The sequence below is a fragment of the Onychostoma macrolepis genome, chromosome 05 (assembly GCF_012432095.1).
Source record: "Onychostoma macrolepis isolate SWU-2019 chromosome 05, ASM1243209v1, whole genome shotgun sequence".
In the NCBI taxonomy this organism is placed as follows: Eukaryota; Metazoa; Chordata; class Actinopteri; order Cypriniformes; family Cyprinidae; genus Onychostoma; species Onychostoma macrolepis.
In genome coordinates this window covers 1,871,973-1,888,219 of record NC_081159.1, presented here as the reverse complement: position 1 = coordinate 1,888,219, position 16,247 = coordinate 1,871,973, and the positions used below count along the sequence as shown (strand labels likewise).

Genomic DNA, 16,247 nt, shown 5'->3' with positions numbered 1-16,247 from the left:
GAATACACTTGGCTTTATCGATCTATTGTGATGCCATCCGTTCCCTCGGCAGCAACTCTATAGAACCTATATAGAAAAGAAGAAAAAAAACATCAATTTGTCAAAAAAGCATGCATTTCAGCAAACAACAAGCGAAGGGTGATTTAGCCGTCGTCCCCTAATTCTCTCTTTCTCCATAAAAAACTGCAAATAATGCAACATTTGTTATTTACTATTGAAACTGGAGCTGTTTCTCTAGCTTTAAAAATTTTTTTTTTTTTTTTAAGATTTGGCACCAAACACCGTGGAAACACAACAAAACAGCCCATCAGTAAAATCACAGACCAACAAACAAATATTTTCTCTCGTGCAGGTATTGACCAAGACTCGCAACACATAATTAAGCCATTATTCCCACTACGGCTCTAATTTCCCCACAAGAAACAGACGTGTGTGAAATATTACATATTCATGTAGCAGCTGTTAAGCATCAGCGTGCAAGAATAGAACATGTAGCCAGAGATATGTAAATCAGAGAGATGTAAAAAGGAAGGCCGTGAACAACAAATGAATTTTCACAGTCACAACTTGTAGCAGATGATAAATCTTGACAAAGAAGGTCTGAACACCACAATGCATATTTGAATGAAAATGAGGGAAAAGATTATATAGACAAAAAAGGGTGTGTGTAACTCCACTAGTTATGCTGTGCGGAGTGGAATAGGCTCAGAAGTGTTGGATGAAAGACAAGAACAAACAGAAGAAAATTGCATGCAGCCACTTTAAATAACAAAATCAAGCTAGTTAAAGGAATAGTTCACCCCAAAATGAAAATGTACTCACTCTCAGGCCATCCGAGATGTAGATGAATTTGTTTATTTAGCATTGCATCAGTGTCTCAGCAACGGATGCTCTGCAGTGAATGGGTGCCGTCGGAATCAGAGTCCAAACAGCTGATAAAAACATCACAATAATCCACTCCAGTCCATCAGTTAACATCTTGTGCAGCGAAAAGCTGTGTTTGTGAGAAACAAATCCATCATTGAGGTGTCTTGAAACTGGCCAAAATATCAGTCCATAATTCATAACGCTTCGTCCAGTAAAAGAAACTCTACATCTTGGATGGCTTGAGGGTGAGTACATTTTCAGCAATTTTTTGGGTGAACAGAGAGAATAGTTTTGTCATCATTTAACTCACGTACGTGAATGGATATGCCATTCCTATACTGTACAATCTGAATTTTAGATTTAATATTTTAGGAATTTGAATTTGGGGTGTTTTAACTAAATACAGTTTAATTGCTGTTTGAAAAATACAAATCTATAAAACAATTCAATTTTCTCAAATGTCACCACGTGAATAAAAAAAAATAAAAAAAATGCTACAAAACTTTAAATTAAATGTCACGTTGAGTATTTAAGATTTACAAAAAAAAAAAAAAAGAAAAAAAAAAGTTAATTCAAAAACCAAAAATTTATGTCATATTTGAATCGCCATTCACCAAGTTTAAATAAGCAGAAATGTTAAAGTGATTTGAGAGCTACACTCTTTCTTACCTTTTTATAATCTGAAGAACCTTCTTTCGCCACAAAGTTCTTCAGATGTTAAAAGTTCATTATAGAACCATTTAGACAAAAAAGGTTCTTCTGTGGCATCGTGAAGCACTTTTATTTTTAAGAGTGTAGATTTTCAGCAAATAACTTCAGGTTCCGTTCCTCACAAAAAGTATGGCTTCAGAACACTAATTATAATGCTGCTTATTTGCATGGAAAAGACTAAAAGAAATAAAAAGTCTCATACAACATAAAATTTTCAGAATTTAAATTTTGGGGTGAACTATCCCAGAACTTGAACCTTCAGTAGAGGCACAGAAACTTCAAAACGTACTTCTTCCTTCTACAACTTCACACAGGTCTGCCTTTCACAGATAAAGCAGGAGGAAATACAAACATGCAGAGCGACCTGCAGCACATATCAAACCCATATTCCCCTTAACTAACCAGAGCGGCCCCGGGGCCAGACTTCAACCAGCCAGGCGTCCCATGGGCGGCAACAGATTCACAGCGGAACAGGGAACGGCTGGGCACCTGCTACACAGCACTGCGTGGAAAGCGATTGAAACGGAGCTGAAGCTGAGTGGGTGTCCGGGGAACTCTTGAGTTAAGCCCACCGCAGTGAGAGCTGCAGGTATTACGATTTATAGACTAGCGCTGCTCGCACTAATAAGCCACATTAACTGTTCGGAGCTGAACAGCCTTAATGAAATCCTTTTCCCAAGACCAAATAATAACAGGTCAAAGGGAATAAATGGTGAGAATTTATCGCAAACATTCACTATGCATTTTGATCTAATGCACCCTTGCTGACCCTTAATAATATTGATTCCAGTAATTAGGGATCATTGATTTGACTGGTGATTTATTCAATGCTGATCGGCCCTGGAGGAACTGTCTATTTAAATGCAAAAAAACGAAGTTTTCGTGGATTCCCATTTTCACAGAGGCCATGCAATAATTAGTAACAGGTCTTCAAAAAGGAGTTTAGGTGTTTTTGTTTCAATGAAAATTTAACACGAGGGTAAAAATGAGAATCAATCCATGTGATATATTTTAACAGTGCAGTTTCACATGCATGGGTTTCACATTTCACGTGAAATTTGATACTTTTGCTGTCAAAGAGTGTCACGCTTCAGTGATAACGGTGTGGTAAAAACACCTTGGAGTGTTTTAAGGGCAAGCAGACTGAATAATAACTTATCTTGTTTCATGACAGGTATGTTTAAGCAGACCGAGCGTCACCCAGGTGCTTGCATCTGCGTTTATGTGACTCATTCTTAAATGTAATAGATTTATAAAATAGAGTGTAACACTTTTTTCAGTGGCCTTGATTCTTGAAGTATTTTTTCCATTCATTTTTCACATAGGGATTTTTTTAAAAGTCTTCGTTCAAGAGTTATAAGCCATGAACCAAGCCAACCAGCTACAAGGTGAACCACAATTTTAATTTGAAGCAGAAAGTATTTGAAAATCGACAAAAAAAAGAAGGTATTAACGACTTTAATGGAGGAAAGAACCACAATCCCAAGAAGTATTTAACTAGTATTTCTGATTGGTGGAGATTACTTTGAAGAATCATGGGTAATGTAGCTTTTCACCAGAAATGTCACAGTTAAAAAAGAAAAATGTAAACAATGCAGATGGCTTTAACAAAACCTATACCATTGATTAATATTATTGTAGCTCACAGCAGGTCTGTCTTTCCAGGCCTGTTAAGGTTCAAAATCTTTGATGAAAAAGAAAATGAATGGGATTTCATGTCATGAATTAGATCAAGAATTCCTACATAAACCATATCGCTGCTGATTTGCATGTTACAACAACAAAGGTGATACGAATTTACTTGAATGCTGCTAAACAAGTACAATTTAACCACAAGCAACACAATGTCAAGGGAGAACATTTCTGTCAGGAAACAACGCAAGATGTTTTAGAAACATCAAGAACTGATTTGACACCAAGGACTATTTCCTGAAAAAGAAAAATACTTTAAAATGGACATGCTGGCAGAAAAGATGAAAAAGACATTCAGTTTTTCAGAATGCAGAATAAAAAATAAAAAGTTTGTGTTTTGGGGAGGAATTGAATTTTGAACTAGACACTAAAAGAATGTCCTGTCATTTATAGAGGAAATGAAAGAAAGAAATCAGTGTGACAGGAAAATGACAGGACATCCAAAATAAGGTAACAAACAGTTACAAGAACAGACAGAGCAGAGTGATTTCACAAAAAGGCTTTCATTTAACAATTTTTATGCATTTCTTTGAAATCTAAGTGAAGCTGTGTGTTTATAAGTAACAAATTCATCATTAAGGTGTTCTAACTTGAAACTGGCCAAATTATCAGACCATAATCCATAATAACGCTTCATCCAGTGAAGAAGTCCATCTCCTGTTGTCTACTCATCAACATCCACCAACATGTGTGTTTGGAATGGTTCTGGACAGTTTTTACTTCGTGCTTGATCTGTGCGTATTTCTCTCCTGATTCAGATAGGATGACTCTTTCCACTGGAGAAAGGAATATTATGGATAGAGGACTCATATTTTAACTAGAATCGATGGTTTGAAGATACAAACGTCTAGAAGATGGATGAGCAGAACCCATTCACTGCAGAAGATTCATTGATGAGCAAATGATGCAATGCAAAATTTCTCCAAATCTGTTCTGATGAAGAAACAACCTCATCTACATCTAAATATCATTCCTATACTGTACAACCTGAACTTTTGTATTTTCAAAATTTTAGATTTTTCATACCTAAGTGAAGCATCTTCGCTACCTGTTATAATCTTAGTAATCTTTCTGTGACTTGCTTTGTCAATAAAGTGACCTGATGTCATTTATTATCATGAAAAAATGGCAATTTGAAGGAACAGTTGTGCATGCAACAAAATTTAGACATTTTCAACTATGCAAATGAGAAATTACCTCAAATTTTTAGTTACAAATTTTACTCATGCCATCCTAGATTTAAATGAGTTTGTTTCTTCAAATTACCTTTAAATGACTTGCTCACCAATAGATCTTCTGCAGTGAATTGGTTTGTAAGAAACAAACCTATCATTAAGGCGTTTTAACTTTAAACCATCACTTCCAGCTAAAATACGAGTCCATAATCCATAACAACACTGATATCCTCTCTCATCAAAATCCACCAACATATTTGTTCAGAACCATTTGGACTGTTTTCTGTGCATATTTCTGTCCTGATTCAGACCAGATGACCTTTTCACTGTAGATAGCAATATTATAGAGAGGACTCATTTGAAGTTAAAAGTGTCTTAATTTTGGAATTTTCATTTTTTGGTAAACTAGTGCTTTAGAATATAAACACAAAATGCATTCCAAAAACAATAAAAATCGTGAGATCTAAGGTTAGTATACCAAGGCACTACAAACTTCTAAGCAACCTGCCAATATTTGCTTGCAAGTTGTTTGTTTGAAGAAAAAAAAAAAAAAGCTTCTGCCAGGAACATAAATGTAAATGAATGCTTCTCATTAACACATGCAAGTAGAAGGGCATTAAAAACAAGGTCAACTTACAGCACTGTTAATGTGGAGAAAATCCAAAAACAATTCTGAAGAACTAAATGTTGTTTTGTACTGTTTGAGCCAAATTTATTTAATATTCACCTGAATACAAAATTAAAACTAGCAAAGTAATTTGAAATCCTGTACACTTTCAAATGCATTGAGAGAATAGGTTATGGCATTACATATCAAAGAAAAAAACAAAAAAACAACTAAATAACATTTGTAAATGCCTCACTGGTAATAGAATACAATCCCAAAGAGTATTGTCATCTACTCACTTCATCGTAGAGAGCTCTTTGAAATCAAACAGTAAAGCGCGGAGCCTTACTTCAGGCATTGAGACTGCATTACACATACAATGCAAAGTTCATAGAGAAGAAAAAGGCAAAAACAAAGAGACATTTCATGATATACTTTGGTAATATCTATAACCATACACGTGAGAGTGATAGAAAAATAAGATGAGAAACAGGAGGAAATATCATGCTTAAACATGTAGTAGCTGACTTTGTAAAACAGGAAGAGCATTAAAATGTTTGTTTAAAAAAATGAAAAACACACATACACACACACACACACACACACACACACACACACACACACACACACACAGGACGTCTATGCTGCTGATCGGCGTCGAATGATGAAGGCCCCACGTTGCAGCTGCCCTAAATAGATCCTCATCTTCGTACTGTCACTTGTCTTTCTCACCCAGATCTGCAAGAGAGTCGAAATCCAAGACAAAGCACTTCAGTATTTATCCTGCACCACCTTCTTCCAGCATCCAAATGAATCCCAAACACTGATTTGTACTCCAAAGCCACTGGCTCAGCAAGTAAAAGTCCAGATCTATGCAGTGTGCTACTGATGCTGGCATTAAAAGGATGCAAATGAGACAAAAGCTATCGGAAACACATCCTCGTACAATTTGATATGGATGCAGATGATAATAGATGAGAGCGACTAAACGAGAATTTTCCTGGCCCTCCAAAGCTTGGGCTGATCTCAATAACCTACTGTTTATTCCCCCTCGGAGCAGGCCATTAGTTTGAAGAGCACGGTCATTTGTTTAGCACCAATCAGAGGAGAGAATCAGACACAAACCTCATTGGTCCCCACAGAGCTGATGACACAGCTGATCTTGGTGTTCTCCTTGGACTCCAGATAGATTGCTTGACTTTTATGGTACCTGAAACAATAACAGCATTGGTCATTTGAGATCCTCTTGACTGAAAGACCATTAGAGAAAATTCCCTTTAGGGGCATGTTCTCAGTCAGGTACTGTATGTGAGCTTATCTCCTCACGTACTGCCACTGAAAAAGCAATATTTAGACTTGGAGGATTTCCCAAAAATAATCATTCTGTCATCATTTTTTCACCCTCATGAAATTTTGCACGCAATAATTCTCTTGCATGCAATTACACATGCCTAAAATTAAATTATTTCCTTTTAAAGGGAGCAATACCAGCTTCTAAATGAAGAAGTGTACACATTTTTTTCACAGATGACTATTACCTAGATATTCCGTAAATAAGTCACATTTTTATAGTTATCATTATGTAAATTATAGCACCTTCAACCAGCAATAAAGGTGTTCACAAAAGTAAGAGTTTTTCCAAAGTAATAGTTATGATTTTAGTACGTTTTAGTTATAATGTCTATTTTGCTCACATGTAAATGAAGTTCTTTCTTTACAAATTACGTCAATTATACACGGCGGTGTTTCAGACTACTAACTCGTCTCCTTGAACTATTCACTAAAATAACCAGTTCAGTCATTTGTTTCAAAATCAGGGTACACTGTATGTTTTTGATTTACTGAAAAGAACCGGCTCACACATACTGTATATTTTACATCTTAGGAATGTGCGTATGTTGATTTACATCTCTTCTAATGTCAAAAAAGCTCTTCAGACGTATCTGTTATCTGTCAAAGACAAAAATGGCAGTTTTGCTGGCAGTGAGTGACAGTATAGTTCTGGCTTTCGACTCGGCACTCGGCACTCGGCACTGGGCATGCACTTACGTTTTGTTCAGAATAATCTTAAACGTAGTACATGTAAACAAATCGGACTGGATTCATTCTGACTGATGAAGGTACTACTGCATGCTGTAACTGTGACCTTAATTGTCTTAAGAACTGTTTCACATGTGCATGTGCAATATTTGTTTATGGTTCATTGAGCAAGCATGAATAATATTGTTTAAACCCTTTCCCATAATGAGCAGTAAAGCTTATTTGGATTTTACAAAATTATTTTAAAATACAGCATCCTGAAAAGGGGACACTGAGTAGATAGAGGATTTTTTGCATTATTTTTAAGTACACATATTGCATTACCCTCAATACAGAACGCAGGTAAAACATGATTTCTTTAACAGCATAGACTCAGCAGCAAGGAAAAAAAATGGTTCTTAAGAGTCACTGTTTGTGAAACACACATACCGTTCACACTGTATGTTTGTTTCTGGCATGCAACCCGCTGAGGAGGATAACTTAATAAATGTTTCTTACTATTATTTGAATCTTTTTGGTACATCACATTGAATACAGACTGCAAACTCACTTTTACAAGTCAAGCAAACTATGATTTATTTTGCTGAGGGCACAAAAGCAATGCAATAGTGATGGTTGCCTTAGCAAACGCCACTAATTAGAGAGGGAGAGCTTGTCATCTCTTAAAACACAGAGCAAAAGTAGCCTGTGGCTTCAACCTTCTCACATAAACATCCTCTGGTTCAGATAGCAGCATGACTCTCTACTCATTATTAAAAAGCAGAAATAAAACTATTTAATGTACATGTAACATTATACATTTAATGCCTGCGGTATCACCCTGGACCACATTTCCTCCTCCGCTCACTCTCTCCTCTCTGCACACAAATATTCCGGTTGGATTGCATTGCTGAAAGCTACGGCAGCCCACTGTCTAAAGGGCACGACTGGATGAATGCATGCTGACACACTCATAAAAATCCAGAGGCATTCATGACGTTTAATGTCACAAACGCACAAGACAGAGTAATCTTCAGACCTCATCCTAAACCACAAGCTTCCTGTGCACTATGATCACACAAACAATGAAATATAGATTTATATAGTCTGTACAGAGTATTGCATGTCAGAATATGTGGATCATCATGTCTACGATGTTTACATTAATAAATATCACGATACAGACGGCGGTAAATACCATGTCAGCAATGCATGACCTGAATCCTGCCACAGATGTTGCCTTGTTAAAGGAAACTACACCTTGCAAATACAGCACATACACAACCTTATGTACACAAAGCTAATTAAATAACCGTTTAAAGTAATAAATGAAATGTTAAAGAGAGCACTTTTTTACAGCCCAAACACATTATAAATCTGAATGCTACAAGCTTGAGAAATTCCTTAAATAACCTCTTAATTAAAAAATGTGCAAAAAGTATAAATTATGCACATAAATAAGCCTTAATGGTTACAGACAGATAGATAGAACGATAGATAGAAACAATAGACAATGACAGACAGACAGACAGACAGACAGACAGACAGACAGACAGACAGACAGACAGATAGATAGATAGATAGATAGATAGATAGATAGATAGATAGATAGATAGATAGATAGATAGATAGATAGAACAGAATGATAGATAGAACGATAGAATGATAGATAGACAGAACAATAGATCAATAGAACGATAGACAGAACAATAGACAGATAGATAGAACAAGACAAATAGATAGATAGACAGATATATAGATAGATAGATAGATAGACAGACAGATAGATCAATAGAACGATAGACAGATAGACAGAACAATAGATAGAACAACAGAACGATAGATAGAACGATAGATAGACAGAACGATAGAACAATAGAACGATAGATAGATAGATCAATAGAACGATAGACAGACAGATAGATAGACAGATATATATATAGATAGACAGATAGACTGACAGACAGATAGATAGAAACGATAGACAATGACAGACAGATAGATAGATAGATGGATAGATAGACAGACAGATAGACAGAACAGAATGATAGATAGAACAACAGAACGATAGAGAGACAGAACGATAGAACAATAGAACAATAGATAGATAGATCAATAGAGCGATAGACAGAACAATAGACAGATAGATAGATAGATAGACAGACAGATATATAGACAGACAGACAGATAGATAGATAGACAGACAGATCAATAGAACGATAGACAGAACAATAGACAGACATATATATATAGATAAATAGATAGACAGATCAATAGAACGACAGACAGAACAATAGACAGATAGACAGACAGATAGATAGAACGACAGACAGACAGATAGATAGACAGACAGACAGATAGACAGACAGATAGATAGACCAATAGACAGATAGATAGATAGATAGATAGATAGATAGATAGATAGATAGATAGATAAATAGAACGATAGATAGAACGATAGATAGAACGATAGATAGAGCGATAGATAGAGCGATAGATAGATAGATAGATAGATAGATAGATAGATAGATAGATAGATAGATAGATAGATAGATAGATAGATGCTCTAAGTCTGTCTTGTCTCAGTTCAGTCCAGCTCTGTGATGTGACTTTGTCCTTTATGTAACTATAATATAATAGAATTGAAAATCAGAAGGACGATTGCTCCATCTTGTGGTCAGTATAAATACTAGAGAGTGACTGTAAGATTTCTCGAGGCTTTAAGGTCTTGCAAGAATCAGAGGGTCAAGGTTTGCGTGGCAAGCATTCACAATTATCTGGAAGAAGCCGTAACTACACCATTAATATCCACAATGCAAATCAGACAGTCTTCAAAAGGCCTTTTCACACTGCTTCACCCCGAGTTATCATCTCTTTAAACCAACATTATTTAGTCATTGACCTCATAAATATGCAAATCAGCATGTCATGCCAGAGTTAAGAAATATACAGCGTGACATCTAAAGAACTGAATAGTGTAATGAAGTATGAACAGTGTGAATCACGATAACCCAGAATTACAAGAACCTGGGGAACACAGAGAACCTTACCATCTCTTATCATAGTAGAGTTTGCCCTCCTCTATCCGTGCCTCGTAACGCTGGGACGGGGTGTCCACCGGAGTCGATGGGAGGTGCTCAGGAGACGACGGGGACGCTGAAAAACAATACACATTCATTTTCAATTCATTTGAAAACTTTTGTGGCTAAAATAAACTGATGGGAAATTTCTGGCGAAGTATATGGGGAATCACCTCTAAAAGACAAAACGTCCGTACCTGGTCTTTTCGGAGATTTAAGCTATAAAGGAAACAAAGCAAATAAGCAAGATTGTTTTGATTTTCTTCAGCAATCTCAGTGTAAAAAAAAAACAACAGACATGGACGATCAACGTGATACCTCGGTCAAATCAGCAGTAAATCCAATAGTACGTCAGAGTCAAAAACCTATTTTCTATTCTATTTACTTTTTTTTTTTCCTATTAATAACAGCCTATTTCTTCTTATCGCCAAGTAATATATGAATTTTCTCATGTATCACTTTGAGTAATAAAACGCAATGACATATTCAGGGGATTCTACTTTGTATTACCTAATAGAGAGCTTTTAGGAAAATAAATAAATAAAGATCCTTTCTTCAAAGCCAAGACGTGAGTCATGAAGAAAATTACATTTTCATGAAATGGAAATTTTGATGAAACTTTGTCTATCACACTTTTTCCCTCATCTCACAGCCTGCAAACAAATATGCGAGCGTGTTACAATTTGATTGACGATGGTATTGCTGTAGAATGAGACATATTGAAAATTAGGCCAAAAAGTACTGTATCTGTGAGGCAGTGAAATTTGTACTTAGCTAGACTTTTATGGGGCTTCATAAAAACGGAGCCAATTACATTCTTGCCGAGACGTAACCCTACCTTGTTTAATGTTCTTAGATCCTCCATGATCTGTTCATCACTGAGTAAATAGTTTAACTGAGGTGAGGAGAGTTAAGAAAACCTGCTTATGAAAATAGAGGTCGTTTACGTAATGAACTCTTAAAGGCACAGCAGCAATAACAGCCTGTTTAATACTAAAGGTCATGCATTCCGTTGTTTTTGGTGCCGAAGAGTTCAACTAGCACTAGAAATGGACTTCAGGGAATTAAATAAAGTGCTACAGATGCATAAAAGATGAGCCCTTGTTTTCAGTGCATGTGCTCTGTCTCTACAGCTATGTTAAGGATATCAGGTGGAGGCTTTCTCCGCTTGTCTGGAATGGGCACAGGGTCATTGGGTCGTCTCCGGAGCTTCCGGGTCATAATAGGTTTCATCTCCATGGAATCTAAAATGAATAAATAGACAGCCAACTAGGGGTTTAAAGGAATATGTTGCACACACAAAAAAAAAGGCAATAGTCAATTTTTCATACAGAATGGCAACTAAGGCTTTCAACCTTCAAAAAATGATGAAAGAACAGCATAAAAATATAATTAAAGAAGTCATGAACAGACCGAAATGGAAGTATTTTTTCACTGATAATTGCCCTCTCCAGTGAGTTAACCACTGTGACTGGATCATTGAGTCTGTGTATTAAACTTGTGGACCAGTTCAATCTGATCTGTGAACAAATCATTCACTTTGCTTTTATAAATCAGAACAACGATTCATTGACTCAAAAGAATGATACATTTACGAATAGGACATTGCTACTTCTCTTGTGAATTCACCAAAGAGTCTAATATTTTTGAAGCTTGAAAGTCCCTTAGTCTTTGTTCACTGCACGCAAAAAACATTTTCTTATTGTGTTCCGCAGAAAAAAAGTAATTCAGGTGTGGAACAGCACGAGGGAGTAAATGATGACAAATGATGAGTTTTTTGGGTAAACTACTGCTTCAGGTTTTCTTTTAACACAAAAGAGAATAGCTGAACATGCAGCCATAAAAACAGGATGATATTCTCAACAACAGCGATATTATGAATGGCTTGCACAAAAAAATAAAAACCCTCCCGGGTTGCACGTTTCTATCTAATCTCTGTTTTTCACTTTCTCACCTCCTGTCAGCTCCATAGTTAATTTCTCATTCTCGATCATCTTCTTCTTCTCCTCCAGCTCTGCAATAAGATTTTCCTTCAGTTCCACCTTCTTATCGTCAAATTCTTTCACCGCTGCTTTTTTCTCTTTGATGTAGTTCCTCTCCACCTGCTCTGTCTACAAGACATTTAACATTAATTAACCTGTCACAGCCGTTACTTTCTGCAGAAGTAAATCCACAGATACATAAAATGTATAATTTGCAGCTTACCTCAAGTTGTAGAAAGAGATCTGGGAAGATAAAGAGATGGGAGGAGAAGGACAGAAAATGAGAGCGAGTATAAATAAGATAAGCATTAATAGTGTAATGTTGGCTCTTGAAATATTGACACTGAAAAGAAAAGCTTTATTATAAATCATCTTTACCAGCGTTACGAAGTCTCTCTTTATACTGCTGATCAAGCTTCTTCATTCTCTTCTGGTACTCCTGCAGTGTGCCTGTAGAAATGGGTGACATTTTTTATCCACAATGATATACTGTATATTTATTACAAGAACAATCCCACTTGAATAACCTGTCTGGATCAGGAGCACAATGGTGATAGATTACTGAACCTACAGGCTTTTGGTTACCAGCCCAGTTCATTAACGACGTCACCTTTTTATATTTCTCAAAAAATATAAAAATCTATGACATTTTTTTTTTTTTTATACAGGTATCACTGTTCCCTTTTATGCACAACATGTCCTGTTGTTTACAGGCTGTTTAATATTTTAATAGGAACATGTGAAAAATAATAATGTTTTTATATATGTGCAATGCCCTAATACTTATATTAAAGTTAATAGTAATTAAACATGTTTTTTTTTATTTTAGAAGAAAAGCATAGTTCTTTTTTACTTATTATGAAACTGTTTATGCACAGTAACATTTGTAAATAAAAGAAAATATAAATTCTGTGCACTTTCGCATTTAAACTTTCATTATTAAAGTGCTGGACTCCAAAATCAATTGTGCATTTCTAATAATAATGATAATAATAATTTAAATAGCGAATATATGTATTTACATTCACCTTCTTGCAGTTGCTGTAGCTGTCTTTTCAGGGATGCCAGTTTGTCTTGATACATCCTGAAATCAAGACATAAACACAACATCTCATCAGTTTTATTTCATAGCATGCAACTGAAAGCAGAAATGTGTCATATACGTTATTGTCACAGGGATTTTCATTATGATAGATTTGTGTGTGTTTGTCATGAATAAATTAGAGTAAATTAGTAGGAATACGTACTGTTCTTTGATTTCAACGTAATCGTTCTCATCGTGCTTGGCCAGATCTGTTTCACTGGCATCTTCTGTGTCTATAATAATAACAAACAATATAGCAATACATTAATTATACACTATAGGATAAGACGAGGTCTGGAAGCCCAAACTTGACCCCACTGAACTCCTTTTGGGATGCCATACTGTTTACTGAAGTGATAACTGCACATATACAGCTCCATCTAGTGGACACACATGGCAGTTTCATCTCATTTTTAAGACTCTCTATCCTATTAACTTCATTATTACTGTTATCTTTGATTTCTACTCCATTTTATTTGATATTTAATTGTGTTTTATAACTGTTTTTGTGCAGCACTTTGGTCAGTGTAAGCTGAATTTAAATGTGCTCAATTAATAACATATGTGACCCTGGAGCACAAAACCAGTCTTAAGTCGCTGGGGTATATTTGTAGCAATAACCAACAATACATTGTATGTGTCAAAATTATCCATTTTTCTTTTATGCCAAAAATCATTAGGATATTAAGTAAAGATCATGCTCCATGAAGATATTTAGTAAATTTCTTTCCGTAAATGTATCAAAACTTATTGTAAGTAATATGCATTGCTAAGAACTTCATTTGGACAAATTTAAAGGCGATTTTCTCAATATTTAGATTTTTTTGCACCCTCAGATTCCAGATTTTCAAATAGTTGTATCTCAGACAAATATTGTCCGATCCTAACAAACCATACATCAATGGAAAGCTTATTTTAGATGATGTATAAATCTCAATTTTGAAAAATTGACACTTAAGACTGGTTTTGTCATCCAGGGTCACATTTACTTACATTTTCTATGGCGACAGATATTTAGACAGATATTACATGTATGCTGTTTGCAGCCTTTTTCTTACCAAAGGAATTATTATATTATATTATATTAAATTATATTATATATCGTGCTATCTGGGAACTGGCACAAGTTGATTCTAAGACTAAATCTTAAGTACCAATAATAAATATTAAACACATAAATAAACAAAGCACTCATTTCCGCACTAATAGACAAACACTATATCATCAGCTGCTCATACAGACAGCATTCAAGCAGTTGCTGTTATCCAGGTGATTTTTTTTTTTTAAAGAAATTAATACTTTAATTCAGCAAGGATGCATAATTGATCAAACTGGAAATATGTTTTCACTTGTAATAAACGCTGTACTTGTGAACTATTCATCAAAGAATCCTAAAAAAAAAAAAGTGTATCACGGTTTCCATGAAACTATTACACAGCACAACATTGATAATAATAATAAATGTTTCTCATGCATCAAATAGAATGGGTCTGGAAGGATCATGTGACACTAAAGACTGGACGAATCAGCTTTGCCATCACAGGAGTAAATAACATTTTAAATATGTAGGCTATTACATTACAAAACAGTTATTTTAAATTGTATTATAATTTCACATTATATATATAATTTATAATTTCTATATCTCTATGAATGGGAAAATTATATTTTCAACACTTTAAATACAATTTTTGATTTCACTACTCATTTCAATTGTCCATTTGACCAATGAAGCTCAAAAGTATAAATATTACATATAAAGAGAGATTTGTAGTTGCTAAATTAATATTAAGTCATGATAACAGCATGCACAATACATATAATACAATTTGCCTTTATAGACACTTTGTGTCTTTGGGGACAATTTTCAACGAACTACTATATTTTTCTATGAAGACAAGCCCTGCCCTAGATGCTCTGTAATTTTTTTTTTTTTTTTTAAACTTAATTCTATCTATTAATTCTATCATCAGGTATCATTCAACATTAGTGAGGTCCTATTTCTCTCAAAACTGCATGATGGGCTCGATCCATATTGAAAGAAATTGTAAATTAATATTCTACAAATTGTTCTTCATTCCAGATGCTCTTATATTGTAAATATTGAAATATTTTTTTTAAGAGTGGACAGTGAAAATAAATTATGTTATGCACACTTGATTTGATCTGATCTCTGAAGTCTGATTTCTCATCTCTAATGTGTTTATGACACCAGCAGAGGCTAACTGAGCGGAGGTCAACTCCAACCACATTTTTTTTGCCAACATAAATCATCTATTTCCTAACATGTTACATTAAAAACAAGCAAGTCCTCTGGTGCACCTGACTTCGAGGCTGTATGTATGAAAACAACAACAAAACATGCTACTAAACGTATTTGCTTCCTGACGCGTGCTAACTGCTAACGGTTTATCAACAGGCTGGATATCACATAAAACACGCAACTATAAGAAAATACACAAACGTTATACGGTTAAAAGCTTACATAGCCATCGTTTAAGTCTACAAATATCAATATATGCATTTAACGACACAGACGAGGTCGTAAAAAGCCAGTGAGCTCTAAAACAACGTTAAACAGAAAACAACTCGACACACATGTAACTTACAACAGAGCCAGCATTTCATTACCAACCTACAGCCAGTTCACTCATTAACAAATTAAACATGTCTCTCAATCCATAAATCATAAGTGAAAGCGATTAAAAGGTGAATAAACTTAAATTATCGTGCGTAATCACCTTCTTCCGAGTCTCTGCCTCTGAAACTGCGATCTTCATCTTCTTCCACACTGTCTAGCTCTTCTTCGTCGTTATAATAATCCACCATAGGTGACAGTAAAGTCGAGGCCATTTATTATATTCAAAAATTGATGATAGGCCTATGTGTAAACAATCACACTGCACAGACAACGCTTTCAGTCTCGAGTCGAGCCTCTTTTTTTCAATGGAGGATAGGCCGAGGAATCTGATTGGTGGAGGGGTTTGAGCAATGCATGATGGGAAATGTAGTTTGAACGGCTTGTGCGCA

At 35.2% G+C, this 16,247-nt stretch overlaps 1 protein-coding gene across 4 annotated transcripts; it reads right to left on the bottom strand.

Moving 5' to 3' along the window:
• Window positions 1-3,020: 3,020 nt before the first annotated feature.
• Window positions 3,021-16,193, bottom strand: suds3 (SDS3 homolog, SIN3A corepressor complex component). 4 transcript variants are annotated; one of them, XM_058777467.1, is made up of 12 exons: window positions 15,959-16,193; window positions 13,381-13,450; window positions 13,156-13,217; window positions 12,512-12,583; window positions 12,357-12,376; window positions 12,106-12,262; window positions 11,300-11,395; window positions 10,990-11,051; window positions 10,349-10,370; window positions 10,122-10,227; window positions 6,178-6,262; window positions 3,021-5,790 (listed from the first exon to the last, which is right to left on the bottom strand). In XM_058777467.1, exons 1-12 carry the CDS (start codon window positions 16,068-16,070, stop codon window positions 5,692-5,694), a joined length of 963 nt encoding a protein of 320 aa, XP_058633450.1. In that variant the 5' UTR covers window positions 16,071-16,193; the 3' UTR covers window positions 3,021-5,691. The 4 variants fall into 4 exon arrangements, with proteins under 4 accessions (XP_058633450.1, XP_058633447.1, XP_058633451.1 ...); XM_058777464.1 differs by having other exon boundaries at window positions 10,325-10,370; window positions 15,959-16,191; XM_058777468.1 differs by having other exon boundaries at window positions 13,162-13,217; window positions 15,959-16,190.
• Between the last annotated feature and the right edge of the window lie 54 nt (window positions 16,194-16,247).